This window comes from Lactuca saligna, chromosome 9 (assembly GCF_052625555.1).
Source record: "Lactuca saligna cultivar CGN05327 chromosome 9, ASM5262555v1, whole genome shotgun sequence".
In the NCBI taxonomy this organism is placed as follows: Eukaryota; Viridiplantae; Streptophyta; class Magnoliopsida; order Asterales; family Asteraceae; genus Lactuca; species Lactuca saligna.
The window spans coordinates 10,137,936-10,153,397 of record NC_136425.1 but is presented as its reverse complement, the minus strand read 5'-3'; the positions used below and the strand labels follow the sequence as shown (position 1 = coordinate 10,153,397).

Sequence of the window (15,462 nt, the reverse complement as noted above, 5' to 3'; positions counted from 1 at the left end):
CACTTTGAGCCTAGTACGCCCAGCATAGTAGGTGGCCTCTGCATCCATGATACATGCATGAGTACGCTGAGCGTATATATGCGTACGCCCTGCGTATTCAAAACCACCTTTTTCACAATAAGGGCTAAACTTGACAAACACATAAGGTTAGGAAGTTATACAAACAAAGAAATAATAAGTTAAAGTGAACTTTAAGATAAAACACAAGAAAAACATAGAACAACGATATGAGTTCCTGTAAATAAAATAAAAATAAAAAGATTAATGTGAACAATAAAGCAAAATTATAGAAAAAATAATAATAATAACAAATGAACGATCGGACAACGCCAAAACCAAACAAAACAAAACACTAGTAAGTACTCAAGATATGTTCAATTTGATTTTATTTTATTTTGAGTAAAGCCGTCAAGCCGAGTAAAATCCTTTGACAATTACTTAAGTACCCCCATCTTCTTCATCTTGGAAACAACGAACCAGAAAACCCTCCCCATCCGTCACAATCGGAGAAATTTTGTGTGGACGTTGACGTGGGAGAGAAGAGCAACTATGTTATCGAAAGGAGCACCAGCGGTGGCGACGACGTACAATGCCTCCGGCAAAGACATCAATTTTGCCCTAACTCGTTCCCGATCCATCGGTTTCATCTCAAACCATAGACAATACAACGTCTTTTTATGCAATTCATCGGTGAGGAGAGTTTCTCCGTTACTGGCCGTAACAACTGGGGAGCATTCGAACAACGTTGCTAGTTTACATGAGGCGGAGAAGGAAAAGAGCCTGGGGAATCAGCTCCGGCTGGGGAGCTTGACGGAGGATGGATTATCGTATAAGGAGAAGTTCGTTATTAGGTGTTATGAAGTTGGAATTAACAAAACTGCTACCATTGAAACAATTGCCAATCTGTTGCAGGTTAGGTTTTACTCTAGCCACTAGTATAAAACTATAAATCATAAATCGATTTGTAATTTCGCCCCAATTATCTTGCTTGTCACACCTATTGAATTAGTCAATGCATGTCGCTCCATATTAGACTTGTGGAAGCTTGTTAATTAGAGGTACTTGTAGTACTCTGTGTACTAGTATCATTTCAGTGCAGTATATCAGCATTGATTTGAAGATGCTAAATTGGATCATATTGTAGATTTAATTGATGAGTGTATTCTACTCTTTTTCATATACCTGAGTGCTAAATCGAAGCTCTTCTCTTATTGTTGCTTGTTTGTTCCATACCTGAAACCCTGCACAGTAGGCTACTGCCACCAGTTATACCCTCCAGGCTCCATGCAAACTTGCTCTTCGAACATGAATATTCATATAATATGTAGACACTGCCGTTTGATGTTACTCTAACAGCCTTTCCTACAAATTCCAATTAATTTTCAGGAGGTTGGAGGTAATCATGCTCAGAGTGTTGGGTTTTCTACTGATGGATTTGCCACCACAACTACTATGAGGAAGTTGCATCTCATATGGGTTACTTTACGAATGCATATTGAAGTATACAGATACCCTGCTTGGTAAATCTGTCACCAAACTCTTTCATCATAACTTTCACAGTTTGACCTTATTATTGTCATTTGAAGTTTTATTTATGTGTAACAGGAGTGACGTGATTGAAATTGAGACTTGGGTTCAAGGTGATGGAAGAATGGGGACCAGACGTGATTGGATCCTCAAAGACTATTCCAATGGTGAGATCATTGGAAGGGCTACAAGGTGTGTGTGTGTGTGTGTTTTAAACTTCTTTCCTTCTCTACCTCCTTCATCTCATATGTTTCTTTATTACCTAAATCTAAATGATTAAATCTGCAGCAAATGGGTGATGATGAATGAGGATACTAGAAGAATGCAGAAAGTCAGTGATGATGTCAAAGAAGAATACTTAGTTTTTTGCCCAAGGACACTCAGGTATTCATAGCCTTCATTTTTGCCATTATTTCAGTTAAAAAAATCTATAAAAATGGTGTTACATTTTTGAGCTTATGGCTTCCAGATTAGCATTTCCTGAAGAGAACAATAACAGTCTGAAGAAAATAGCAAAACTTGAAGATCCTGCTGAATATTCAAGACTAGGACTTGTTGTAAGTTCCACAATTTATAAGCTCTATTCTTGTGGTGACTATTTTATATATTAACAACATTCATCTAATTAATTATATTATATTATATATACACAACAGCCAAGGAGATCTGATCTTGATATGAACAAACATGTTAACAATGTTACCTACATTGGATGGGCTCTTGAGGTTAGTGATTTTATATGAACCTGAGACAATATTTTCTCATTTTCATGAATCTTGATACCTTTTTTTTTTGTTATTGAAAAGAGCATTCCACCAGAGATCATTGACACACATGAACTGCAAGCTATTACTTTGGATTACAGACGTGAATGCCAACAAGATGACATAGTTGATTCACTCACCAGCTATGAATCACCTGATGATGAACAACACCTTACAGAAACCAATGGATCTGTTGTTGTTTCCTCTGAAACTCAAAGAAATGGACAAGAAGATTTGAGCCGATTCTTGCATCTATTAAGATCTTCAGGTACTGGTCTTGAAATAAACAGGTGTCGCACTGAATGGAGAAAGAAGCCGGAGAAAAGATAAGCATATTTACCATTTGTTTTGTTTTACCTTTTTACCCTTTTCCATTGGTGTTCAATATCTGTCTTTTGTATGTGATTTTCTGGATATATGTTATTATGTGCTCTATCTGATATGATGTTATGTGTGTAGAGTGATATTTATATATTTATCGATAATCTGTTGTGGGAAAATAATGTTTCAGGGTAGAAGGATTTGTGTTTTTATCAGTTTTTGGTTATTATATATATTTTGTATTATGAATTTTGAGTTACATGATCAAATCAAATGATATGGAGTATTGTGCTGTGACTTGTGAGTTGAATTATCCAAATATTATAAAATCACTGACATAACATAAAATAACCTCTGTTTATTTATTCATGTTGTAACTTCACTGCACAAGGTACAAGTCACCATAGCAGCCAAACTAGAACAAACCTCACTAGACAAACTCTTCTAAAACACAATAGGAGCTGATATTATTCATTTGACCTAATAATAAGACAGGGATTCAATCATGTGGATTGACTCTTTTGCCCTTCTTCACCTCCTCAGCTTGACCTCCATATCCAGGGTATCCTCCACCACCTCCACGACCACCATCACCACCAGGTTTGTTACCTGGCCCTCCACTGCCATAACCGCCTGGATTCCCGCCATCGCCGCCTGGATAAGGATAACCGCCATAACCTCCTGGAAATCCACCATAACCGCCACCTGGAAACAACCCCCCTCTGAAACCTAGTGGAAACCCAAAAAGGCCACGAGGGAAGCCGAAAATGCCACGAGGGAATCCAAAGATGCCACCTGGAAAGGGGTACCCAAAGTAACCTTGTGGGGGCCCACCGTAATAGAGAGCCCCATTTAGGCCATGAATCATCTTCTCATCATCTTTATCACCTTCATCCATCTCCTGAAAATCATCGCCAAAAGCGTAAGGATATGGAATCCTTGCTTGATCTTTTTCAGCTTTTACATGAACATGAAGGTCGCCTTTTTTGACACGTTTTGCATTTTGATTCTTGAAATTTGGTGTTTGGGGATTGGTTGAGGTTGTGAGAATGAAAGAAGCAATGAGAAGGATAAGAAGCAAGAGAAGTGATGTATGAACTTTCTCCATTGGCTTAAAGAAAACGATAGATAGTGTTTGTTTTGTTTTCAGTGACAAATTATGTTTTCCAAGCCTGTCTTTTTATAGTGCATTTTGAGGAGACAATACTGAATACACATAGTAATACACACACAGAGACACACAGTATTTGATGTACAACTAAGCAACCAGATTCATTGATCGAATTTATCTGGTTTACTAATTACAGGGTCTCATAAAGTGCGTCTCTGCATGGGAATTTTTTCTCTGTTTGGAGTGTAGTTATCGGATATTAATGACACCAAATTGTATGTATGTCTACAAGTCATGAGGGAATTTTTCTCAATTTGGCAAACCTAATGAATGAGGCATTTGTAAATATGTTCTGTTTTTAGGTTATATCGTGTGAAAAGTATTTGTTGAAATTAAATTGTGCAGTTGTCGATTTCTAATGTAAAATTAAAATTTATTAATAGTTTGCAGTACAACTTACTTTTATTTATGTGACTACTAATGAATGATATAAATGTTTAAAAAATCACGTTTTTTTATTAAACTTCTATTTTTTTTTTTTTTCTAAAAAATATCTATCATATCTATGTTAATTATACTTTTATTTAAGATTTTTGAGCTGTAACAAGTTTTTATAATGCTTAATTTGTAAATAAAAAAAATATTCGGTACAATTAAATGACATACATACACGGGAGGGAAATAAGAAAATATCTATTACATAATCCAAGTAAAAATGATATTTTGTTAATCAAAATCATCATCTATGAGATCAACTTCTTCTAAGTTCTACCCCATCCAATAGCGTGACCAAAGATCGCGTTCGCATGTAGACTTTATTATGTTTTATTTTTTTAATAGAAAAACTAATGAAAATTAAAGTGTAATCCCGCTATCTTTTTTAGTTCGATTTTTTACCAATAGATCACCTTTTTTTTTTTTTTTTTTTTGCTGAATCTTGTTAATATAACTTGAATTGAAGATAAGAGCTGAGTGCCATTTGATGAGTAACTAATAACTAACAACAAATGAGAGGGATTATCAATATGGTTTTGCGACTATACTCTCCGTTTTTTTAGGTTTCCCATGCATTGAAGAAATTAGCCAAGGATATTAAATCTGGATTGAAAGATACACATAGATAGCCTAATCAAGAGGATTAGGCATGAGCATACAAAATCAATATAATATCAGAAAAGATAGATACGAAATCTACACAAAAAAGATAGAGCTATGATCAGAAATCTGAATTCTGAAATATAATTATACATCAATATGAAAGATGAATGCTAGAAGGGGAACTGGGGTGTTTAAACATGTAGTTATCATTTCTACATATATTTATAAACACTGTTTAACAAAATACTAGTCGATGAAAAAAAAGTACGGCCTAATTACACTCAAAATTGTATACAGGATCCACATTGCGAAACTTTGTCAAAACCAAAAACTTTTTATTAATATTTTATAAATTCAAACTATTTCTTCATTTTCACTGAACAAGATACAAGTCACCATAGCAGTTACACTAGCACAAACCTCACTAGAACCTGAAACACAACTCTTCAAAAACACAAGAAAACCGAAATCTTCTCTAATTTATAAAACTAGGAGCTGATATTATTCATTTAATCTAATAATATATATAACAAAAGAGCTCAATTACGTGGATTGACTCTTTTGCCCTTCACCTCCTTAGCTTGACCTCCATAACCAGGGTACCCTCCACCACTTCCATGATCACCAGGTTTGTTACCTGGCCCTCCACCGCCATAACCACCTGGATTTCCGCCATCGCCACCTGGATATCCACCATAGCTTCCTGGATATGGATAACCGCCATAACCTCCTGGAAATCCACCATAACCACCTGGAAGCAACCCCCCTCCGAAACCTAGTGGATACCCAAAAATGCCACGAGGGAACCCGAAAATACTACGAGGGTATCCAAAGATGCCACCTGGAAAGGGGTACCCAAAGTAACCTTGTGGGGGCCCATCGTAATAGAGAGCCCCATTTAGGCCATGAACCATCTTCTCATCATCTTTCTCACCTTCTTCCATCTCCTGAAAACCATCAGCAGAAGCATAAGCTGGATACGGAATCCTTGCTTGATCTTTTTCACCTTTTGCATGAACACGAACCTCGCCCTTTTTGACACGTTTTGCATTTTGATTCTTGAAATTTGGTGTTTGGTGATTGGGATTGTTTATTGAGGTTGTGAGAATGAAGGAAGCAAAGAGAAGGGTAAGAAGCAAGAGCAGTGAATGTGATGTATGAACTTTCTCCATTGGCTTAAAGAAAACGATAGATAGTGTTTATTTTCTTTTCAGTGACAAATTATTTGTTAGAAGCTTCGTCTTTTTATACTGGATTTTCAGGAGATATCACTGATCGAATACACATAGTAATACACACACATTACACATGGTACAACTAAGCAATAATCAGATTTAGTGATCGAATTCTTCTAGTTTACCACTTTTGGTGCATCATAAAGAGCGTCTGTGCAGACTGCATGGGGAATTTTGGTGTGTTTATAGTGTATTTAATGACTTGAAACTGTATCTGTATGTCTACAACTCATGCCACCCTGTGTCAAACACTCACACACTCGTATGGATGGATAATGGATTTGGCAAACTTAATGAATGTGATATGGGTATAAATGTTCCGTTAAAGATGTAGAACAGTAGAAGGGAAGTGGATTCCTTATTGATATCCAACTAGTTTATAAATTATAACCCATGAATCAGAACAGAAAAAAAAAATCATTTTAAAAACACAATCCACAAGCTCAAAAGTTACCAAAACATTGTTTACAAGTCATAATAAATCAAAATATCGAATCAAAGTATCAATCAACATAAACTGCGGGATAATGTGTACAATCACGCATTCGCCTTTCCCCGCTTATCAGAAGTACCTGAAACATTGAAATTCAAAACGTAAGCCAAAGCTTAATAAGCTTCCCATAATACAAACAATTATAAATATAATACAAGCATACATACACGGTTTGTTAGTCCTTGACTTCAACCCAATCATATCGGGTTTGTTGGTTTATAACACAGAGCAGTAACACCTCAACCCTATCATCCAGGGTTTGTTGGCACGTGACCTCAACCCAACTATTCCAGGTTTGTTAGCACGTGGCCTTAACCTCACAATACCGGGTATGTTGACTTCCAGTCTCAACCCAACCACCCATATGACGACATATATAAGACAATCACACATATAAATATCATAACAATCCTACATCCTAGGATACATAAACACAATAAATGGGCCGGCCTTGATGTCTTAGACCTATTGGCATAGTGAGAGAACTCACCTCTCGATCCAAACACAATCTGGAATAAGTCTCGACACTCTGAATACAAGCTTTACCCGTCACCTATTATGGAAATCATTGCCCAACCTTAATTAATACAAAATCACCCAAAATACCCTTAGGTCAACATTGGTCAATCTCAATAAATCAGCTGAGTCAACCCAACGGAATCAACTCAGCTGAGTCGACCCATCCTCGTACACGGGCCGTACGGAGGGCATACTCGGTCGCGACCAGAAAACGGGGGCCTAACCACGTACGTAGGGCGTACTCGGTCGCGACCAAAAAACGGGGGCCTAACCACGTACGTGCGACGTACCATCTGGTACACCCAATATATGCAACTGAAACTCCTCAACCCATTAAGTGCTTAATACATAAGTCTTTTTCAACCAAATTAAAGATCCAAGTCTCAAATGTTGTCCTTGACCATAAAGTTTCAAACTTTATGGTATTTCATGGCCTTAAAGTGCTTAACACTAAAAACCCCAACATCTTAAGCCATTAAGACAACCAAACTCATGCATAGCGAAGAACTAAGGGCCAATAACATATTTTTATCACTCTAAGCCTAGAAAAACGTCCAAAAGGACAACCCATTTGCACTATAGCATGTCATGCAATAGAAGCCCATATTTGGGACACAAGTTCATAATATCATCATATACACAAGATCTAACAAGCTAATCGCCAATGTATGAACTGTATACCTTTTGGAGATGTATGAACGGTATACCTTTTGGAGAGAGAGGTTAAACTACACAATTATCAACAATTTGAATGAAATAAAAACTTGATCTTAGTTATGAAATCAATTCAATCCATATCTTGTATCCTTTAATCTTCGATCAGTTTCTTCGTTTGTTTATATGTATGAGCAATTGGTTATATATATATATATATATATATATATATATATATATATATATATATATATATATATTGCGGTACGGTTTGAACCACGGTTTTAGATTTAAAAACTGTAAACTGCACCGCATAGTGCGGTTTAAAAAAATTAGAAACCACAAACTACATCGTGAATGTTCCAAACCGCGTTATACAGTGCGGTGTGGTACTGTGGTGAGTGGTTTATGCGGTTTTCTGCACACCCCTACCAAATATAGTATTGTACTTTGAAAATGGTATGACAATAACATATTTTATGGCAAAGCCGAAACTACCAAAACACAAGATTATTTTAACAATACATTATACTTCAAAGTATCTATCAATTATAACATAGAAATTTTTTCAAAGAGATAGTACATTGCTATAGTAAGCTATAATGGAAACATAGAAAATAACATACTTTATCACAAAATGGAAACATGAAATCATAACATATATACAATCGTTAAGATTTCTTAGAATTTTTTTTTTTTTGAAAAAAACGAAAATAAAATTAAAAAACTATAGGTTGAAGGAAACCTAAGGTGTACAACCATTTAATACACAAAATGTGAATTAAGTGATTGTACACCGTAGGTTTCCAAAAAAAAACTTACGGTTTCATTTTTTTTTCCAAAAAAAAAAAAAAAAATCATGGAATCAACAATATATACAATTGTTTATTGGTTATAGCATTTTTTTTTAAACCCGAAAAAAAAATATAAAAAAAACTCTAGGTTTAAGGAAATCTACGGTGTACAACCTTTTAATGCACAAATTATGCATTAATTGATTGTACACCGTAAGTTTCCAAAAAACCTACGGTTGCATTAATCTTTTTTTAAGATTTTTGAAAAAAAAAATTTATGAAATCATAACACACACACACACATACACACACACACACACACACACATATATATATATATATATATATATATATATATATATATATATATATATATATATATATATATATATATATATATATATAGAAGTAAGTTCATGCGAAAATATACATATCCTGCGAAAACGCGAAAACAGCTTTTATCTTATGAAAATTAGATACATGTACTATAAAAAAATAATTTTATTAGCAATAAATTAAAGATAGTAAGTTTACATTAGATGGTGTTATGATAATATAGATTTAAAGACGGTTTTTATAATTATATTTTTTTCACGTCCTTAATCATTTTTAAATTCATGTTTTCATAATAAAAATGTTAAAAATCATACTTTACTAATATGAAATAGTCTATCATCTATCATCGATTATCATCATGTATTTCAAAGTTTGGATGAATTATTTTCAAAAATATAATGTTGAGGTGACATAATATCATATGGTTTTCTTGTTTTCGCGTTTTCGCAAATTATTTGTATTTTCGCATGAACCCTCCCCTATATATATATATATATATATATATATATATATATATATATATATATATATATATATATCTTAATTACCTTATAAAGCATTTTTGGTCAAATGCTGAATTTTAAGTCGTACAAATATACAATGCATTTGTACAATCAATTTATGCATTAAAAAAAGAGTAGAGTACATATGGTCAACAGTTGAAAATGTCAAATCTCTTATCTCCTATTTTTAGGCTATTTTGACCCGGTTCATTCCTTATCTCCGTATTTCCCCAAATCTCACAATTTCTGCTCACAAATCTTGGATATATATCGCTGACGTTTCCATTTCTAGTATTTAATTCATCTTTCAGCATCCAACCACCATTGTCACACCCGTCGCTTGGCGCGGGAAAACGGCTAGTTAATATATATATATATATATATATATATATATATATATATATATATATATATATATATATATATATATATATATATATTATATATATAAAATTGCTTACAGGTTAAAACAAATTTTTAAAAAAATGAAGAAAAAAAAAAATCCGTAGGGTTCATATGATACTTACGGTGTACAAGTCCACACTACACAATCTGTGTATTGTGGACTTGTATATCGTAGGTTTCGTATGAAGTCTACGGTTTTAATATATTTTTTTTTTCATTTTTTTTTTAAGTTATCAACATATACAAAAATTACTCCTAATCAAGAATGCGGTAAAATTTTGATAAAAATGAACATATCTCGTTGTTCTTCGGGTGCTTCATTGAGAGAAAAAAGTAGGCAAACCAAGAAAACAGTAGTTAAAAGTAACCTAATTTGAAAAATTATATACATATATTATGGGTCAATGGGTCATGAAAGAGTAGATGGGCTTGAAAGAGTAGATGGGCTGGGAAACATTAGCTCATTACCATAAAAGAGTAATTTTCAGCCGTGGTTAATCCTAGTCAATCTATTCTTTTGTGGTTATTTTTGGCTAATGTGTTTTTTTGCTATTTTTTAATAGGTAATTAATGTTTTAGACTAGATTAGTAATTTTCTTTTATTATTATATCTTGTTTGATTTGTTTTGTTTTTTTTTAATAAAAGTTTGATTTAAACCGTAAACTTAACTGAAGTATTGCGATTTTATCAGAAGTTTATTTAGTTTTAATTGTTATTATTATTGTTGTTTTAATTAATTACGTAATTTTGTTTTTAATTATTAGTGTTTTAGAAAATATTCTTTAGATATAAATATAATTGTATCTTTATTTTTTACATGGTACTATTTTTGTGCATCTTTCTGAGTATGTCTTTCATTTTTTTCGTTCAAAATCAGATGCCTTTTTATTGGGAAAATAATCCGATTTTATTATCATTTTATCCAGTTACATCAAATCTAAATCATCTTCATCAGATACTCTACACAATGCCGTTCAAAAAAAAAAAAATACAAACCTAAGACCAGTGTTGCCCGGATACTATCCTTAAAAAAACACCTACATCGCATTTGAACGGAATCAACAATTTCTTCTTTAAATCCATATAAATAGGGTCCAGGTTTTCCAGAATCTACTCGGTTCATATACAACAATGTGTATTAATCAATCAAAGCTCTTAACCAAAGATCTTTAAAGCAATTTTATCAGAAACGCCCAAGTCCAACAACACGTTTATTGTTTTCCTAACATTGTTGCGAAACTTGTGGGATTTTAACTTGACAACATTAGAATTCGTAATTCAGTAACCTTTGGCAATTAATGAGATATAACAGAAACCGATTTCATATCAATACCCATAAATCGAATTTCCACTAAATTTAGTTAAAAACAGAACCAATTAACTGCACAGATTACCAGCTAAGAAGAAGAAGAAGAAGAAGAAGAAGAAAAATTCAGACACAAGGAGATCAAATAGAACTCAAGTGTGGTTCAGAAACACATTTGAGAAGTTGACATTCCTACCCCTTCCTCAACACAACACAACACAAAAGAACAGAAACTAAAATACCCAGGAACAATTCTTCTACTTTCTCTTTCTCACTCATTACCTGTTTAACTCCACCATCTCCTTTACATATCCATAGACAGACACCATTAATATACCTGCAACTCACTTTGCAGTGGGTAGGTAAACCCTAAAAATATCTTTGTTTGTGACTTTCCGCCTACATGTAGGACATTTAGACTGAGCCTTAATTGCAGCCTTGATACATGCCTTGCAGAAAATATGACCACATTTTGTTGTCACCTCCTCAACTAATGATCCCATGCAAACAGGACAGCTGAAGGTCGGCTCCGGTGGCGGCGGTGGTGGTGGTGGTGGTGGCGGTGCTCTCACTCTCTGCAATGAATCATACAAGAGTCAACAAAAGTTGTATAGAAAAGTACAATGCTATTAGAAAAAAATTAAGTACAATGCTATTTATTACCATAGAACCACTGCTTCCTCCTTCCAAATTGACATACATCTCACAATTGATAACTGGTGGAACTCCAGCACCTCTTTTCCGTTTGTTTCCATGGTTGTTATTATGACCATTGACCCTAGCAGAAACCTCTTCTGTGAAATGATGTACATCAGATTAAGTAATAAACTAAGAATAGAACAAAAAGAATTGAAGAAAATTTTATGCATTTGTTGATGGTGATGTTAGTAGTAGGATATACCAGATTCCACATCAACCACCAAAGGCCTTTTTCGAATTCTTTGTGATTTCTTTTTAGCCTGAGGATGAAGTAGAATTTTGAGAATATGAATTTGGTTTTATGTGAACAAAATAAAAGATAGAAAAGGAGGTGTACTTCTTCAAATGCTCGAGGGGAGGATATAACAACATCATCATCAAATTCCTCAACATCAATGGGGGTGGGGGCAGGTAGTGCTGATCCTGGAATAGTTGGAGCAGTAGCTATGGAAGTCTGAGATACTGAAACAGTTGGCCCTCCTGCTTGTTCTTGGTTTTCATTTGGAGGAGGAACATTCAGATCCAGTCCTCCTTTCCTTTGTCTACCACCACCTCTTGCATACTTCACAAATGGCGCCTTAGTGCTCATGCTTTCTTATCTACAGAACAGTAATGAAAAATTTAACTTCACTACAAGTGTTTACCATGCCTGGACATTCAACCACCATACTCACACAGAGATGAAAAAGGAAAAGACGAATCCATGAATCACTTACTAGTAAACAAAATTTTAACATTCATGTACTTTACTATGCCCCAACTGACCCCCACACACATACATGAACTCTTGGTTTTTAGTCTAAATTCCGGATTGAGATCCAAAGCAAATCAAACAGTTTGATTAACATATATAAGTAAAATGATAAGTTTTCTAACATAACCCCCAAAAACCAAAAACTTTGTGATCGATCACTGATGCAAAATTAACGATACACATGTAAGACGGAAGAGAAAAACTAAAGAAACCGTAAGAGAACAGGATAACCACAGGAACTCATCCCCAAGGTTTAAAGAAAAGAAATTCAAAAATCAAGTGATTGATTACAATGAGGATCGAAAACTTGAATAAACTTGATAAATGGGACGAAATTAAAACTTACCTTTTGCGATTACGGACCGATCGAGAAGCTAAAGTGATTGTAAGATGGGATAGAGAAAGATAGAAAGAGGATTTTGAGTTCTGTAGCAAGTCTAGGGTTTGCAAAGAAGGGGAATTGGTGTGGAGGATGATATATGAAGAATAAAACCTAAGCGGTTACCTCCGGACAAACCAAACGGGTCGGTTCGGTGGATGTTCAAAAGAAATACACGCCTCTCTTCGCATGAGCACCATTCATCACTGCAAGCTTCCAAATGTGCTTTTCTACGGGCCCAATTTAGCGCGTGGATTTCAACTTTCAACCCAAAAAGAATAGTCTAAAAAACCCGCAATATTAATCGTTGTTTGAAAAACAAGAATATTTATATCATAACTTTTCGATAAGTATTGTTTTAGATCGGTAAAATATATGTATCTTTTTTTTTTTAAATTAACTAATAAGTTAATTATATTAATGGATTAATACATCTTAGTTATCATCGTACATCGAATAAGAAAGACAAACAAACAACAAGTTGTGTCACATCCTCCTTAATAAATGAAGGTTTTTTTGATACTTGTCAATCTCTCATGAGTTTTGATACTTGTCAATTTGTGATAATTTTGAAATAAATATTATCTACTTGTCAATTTTTGGTTTGTTTTTATTTTTAATTAAAGTCATATACTTATATATGTAAAGTATTAAACATGTTTTATGTAAAGTATTAAACATGTTTTATCTACATGGGGGTTGGAAGTACTACAACATCCCTAAAAAAATTGTTTTATGTATATAAAATTATCTGTAAACATGTTGTATGTTATTGTATCTGCAGCTGAAAAGATTATATTATGTTTTTTAATGTCTCGGATATTATAACTACATATAATATTTATTGATAATGTTTGTACCCCGTATAATTTTTTTGGCTCCGTCACTGTGTGTAATATATATATATATATATATATACAGAGAGAGAGAGAGAGAGAGAAGTTGAAAATATAACCAAATAACATTGCATAACTTTTTTGGTTAAAGTTACATAAGTGACACTCAACCAAATTGTGTGAGAGATTGTGATGTTCAGGGTAAAGCAAATACAAGATGATGGTCAAAGTGATATAAGTGGTTTACAAGGAAAGCCTTTACTCCTTGCTAGGATCTGATGGGTTTTGGTCATAAGACATCCTATGTGCTCATACAAACCCTAATGCTTGGATCTAGGTTTCTCTATTGTACATGCTTTGAATCCAAGACTATAAACCCTAATTCTAACATATGGAAATCGACATTAACATATAATTAGGTTTAAGAACATACCTTGATTGTTATATAGCAATAACAATCATAACTCCACCTTGGATTGACTTTGGAATGCTTAGAGTCACAAGTGTCACTCCTCTAATGGCTTACAAACACCATAAGCAAATGGAGAAGGTATAAAGAGAGAGGTGAGAGGTTAGAATTCGTATCTAGGACCTCTTGGGAAGGGATACACGAATTCATGAGCCAAGGGGTGTTTATATAGGTGTAGAGATAGGGTTTCAGTCATTATCCTTATCTAGTTGCTTATCCACAAAGCAACCCATAAGATAATCCTTGAATCCTTATCATAGTCAAATTCTAAGGCCTTATCACCTCAAATTCGTTCACCCTATATTTAAGATAATCCTTACCTTATTTTGTAACTATCACATAATTACAAATCAGCCCCTCTAGTTTAATTAATTACACTTGATCACAAAATTAATTCATAATTAATTATTGACCCATATTAATTAAACAAATATGATTTCTCCTTTAATATATTATTCTTATAACATATTAATAAATCATATTATCCTCTCTCTCTATATATTTCTCCAATCAAGTTGCTTTGGTGAAGGCAACCCAAAAGGACCATGCACCATCGGGTCAAGTACATACCAAAATAGTTATGGACTTAGACACTAATCCAACAGGATCTCCAGCACAAAACTTGGAAGGTGATAATGATCATCCGCATTGATGATTTTATTGATTGAAAATGTTAATTACAGAGATGAATGTGTAAATATAAGTACAAGTATCGTAAATGAGATAATCGTGTGTGTAATGTGATGAATACAAGTGTTATTTATAGTTTAATGTTAATAACAAGAAGTACGATAATTTCGGGATCCTCCGAGATTAGCTTATAGACATTATTTGATTTGATATTCTTGGTCTTTTGCCTGGTTAAGATGATTCTTTATTGAGAATAAGTTTTTAGCTGTCTATTTCTGCACAATTGAGAAAAATAAAGAAGCATATAGCCGTTATAAATGTTAGGAAAATAAATGATAATAATCAGGATCCTGAAGTATGTTTAAGGATCTTGAGGCTTTGAGGATCCTAAATGTGATTATGGGATCCCGACCCTAACAATTGCCCCCAAATTATTCCTATGAAATATTGAGGTTAGTTATCCGATATTTAAAGGGATAATTTAGGTAAATTAATATTAATTAAGAGAAAGAGATAGGAAAATTGAATTTCAAATCTTAAGTGGATAGGATTTATCCGATCAAGGGTAGTTATTGCTTATTCAAATCATATTTTTTTCTTTTGTGGCTAGGTTAAGTAGGGTAAGGAA

At 33.7% G+C, this 15,462-nt stretch overlaps 2 protein-coding genes across 2 annotated transcripts; one reads left to right on the top strand and one right to left on the bottom strand.

The window, feature by feature from the left end:
• Window positions 1-407: 407 nt before the first annotated feature.
• LOC145015341 (oleoyl-acyl carrier protein thioesterase, chloroplastic-like) lies at window positions 408-2,867 on the top strand. The gene is made up of 7 exons (XM_078973805.1): window positions 408-912; window positions 1,387-1,520; window positions 1,606-1,719; window positions 1,816-1,911; window positions 1,997-2,084; window positions 2,184-2,252; window positions 2,334-2,867. Exons 1-7 carry the CDS (start codon window positions 550-552, stop codon window positions 2,619-2,621), a joined length of 1,152 nt encoding a protein of 383 aa, XP_078829931.1. The 5' UTR covers window positions 408-549; the 3' UTR covers window positions 2,622-2,867.
• Window positions 2,868-11,192: 8,325 nt separating this feature from the next.
• LOC145018189 (uncharacterized) lies at window positions 11,193-13,079 on the bottom strand. The gene is made up of 5 exons (XM_078976094.1): window positions 12,867-13,079; window positions 12,104-12,365; window positions 11,969-12,026; window positions 11,731-11,861; window positions 11,193-11,642 (listed from the first exon to the last, which is right to left on the bottom strand). The coding sequence occupies exons 2-5, from the start codon at window positions 12,353-12,355 to the stop codon at window positions 11,412-11,414; spliced, it is 672 nt and encodes a 223-aa protein (XP_078832220.1). The 5' UTR covers window positions 12,356-12,365; window positions 12,867-13,079; the 3' UTR covers window positions 11,193-11,411.
• Window positions 13,080-15,462: the final 2,383 nt, after the last annotated feature.

What these genes read in the sequence shown, in the direction of transcription:
- LOC145015341 (XM_078973805.1), top strand. Translation starts at nt 550, where the DNA reads ATGTTATCGAAAGGAGCACCAGCGGTGGCGACGACGTACAATGCCTCC. An exon ending in CAATTGCCAATCTGTTGCAG is followed by an intron (nt 913 to 1,386) that starts GTTAGGTTTTAC and finishes ATTAATTTTCAG; the next exon opens with GAGGTTGGAGGTAATCATGC. An exon ending in ATTCAAGACTAGGACTTGTT is followed by an intron (nt 2,085 to 2,183) that starts GTAAGTTCCACA and finishes TATACACAACAG; the next exon opens with CCAAGGAGATCTGATCTTGA.
- LOC145018189 (XM_078976094.1), bottom strand. Translation starts at nt 12,355, where the DNA reads ATGAGCACTAAGGCGCCATTTGTGAAGTATGCAAGAGGTGGTGGTAGA. An exon ending in GGTGGTTGATGTGGAATCTG is followed by an intron (nt 11,862 to 11,968) that starts GTATATCCTACT and finishes ATCATTTCACAG; the next exon opens with AAGAGGTTTCTGCTAGGGTC. An exon ending in GAGGAAGCAGTGGTTCTATG is followed by an intron (nt 11,643 to 11,730) that starts GTAATAAATAGC and finishes GATTCATTGCAG; the next exon opens with AGAGTGAGAGCACCGCCACC.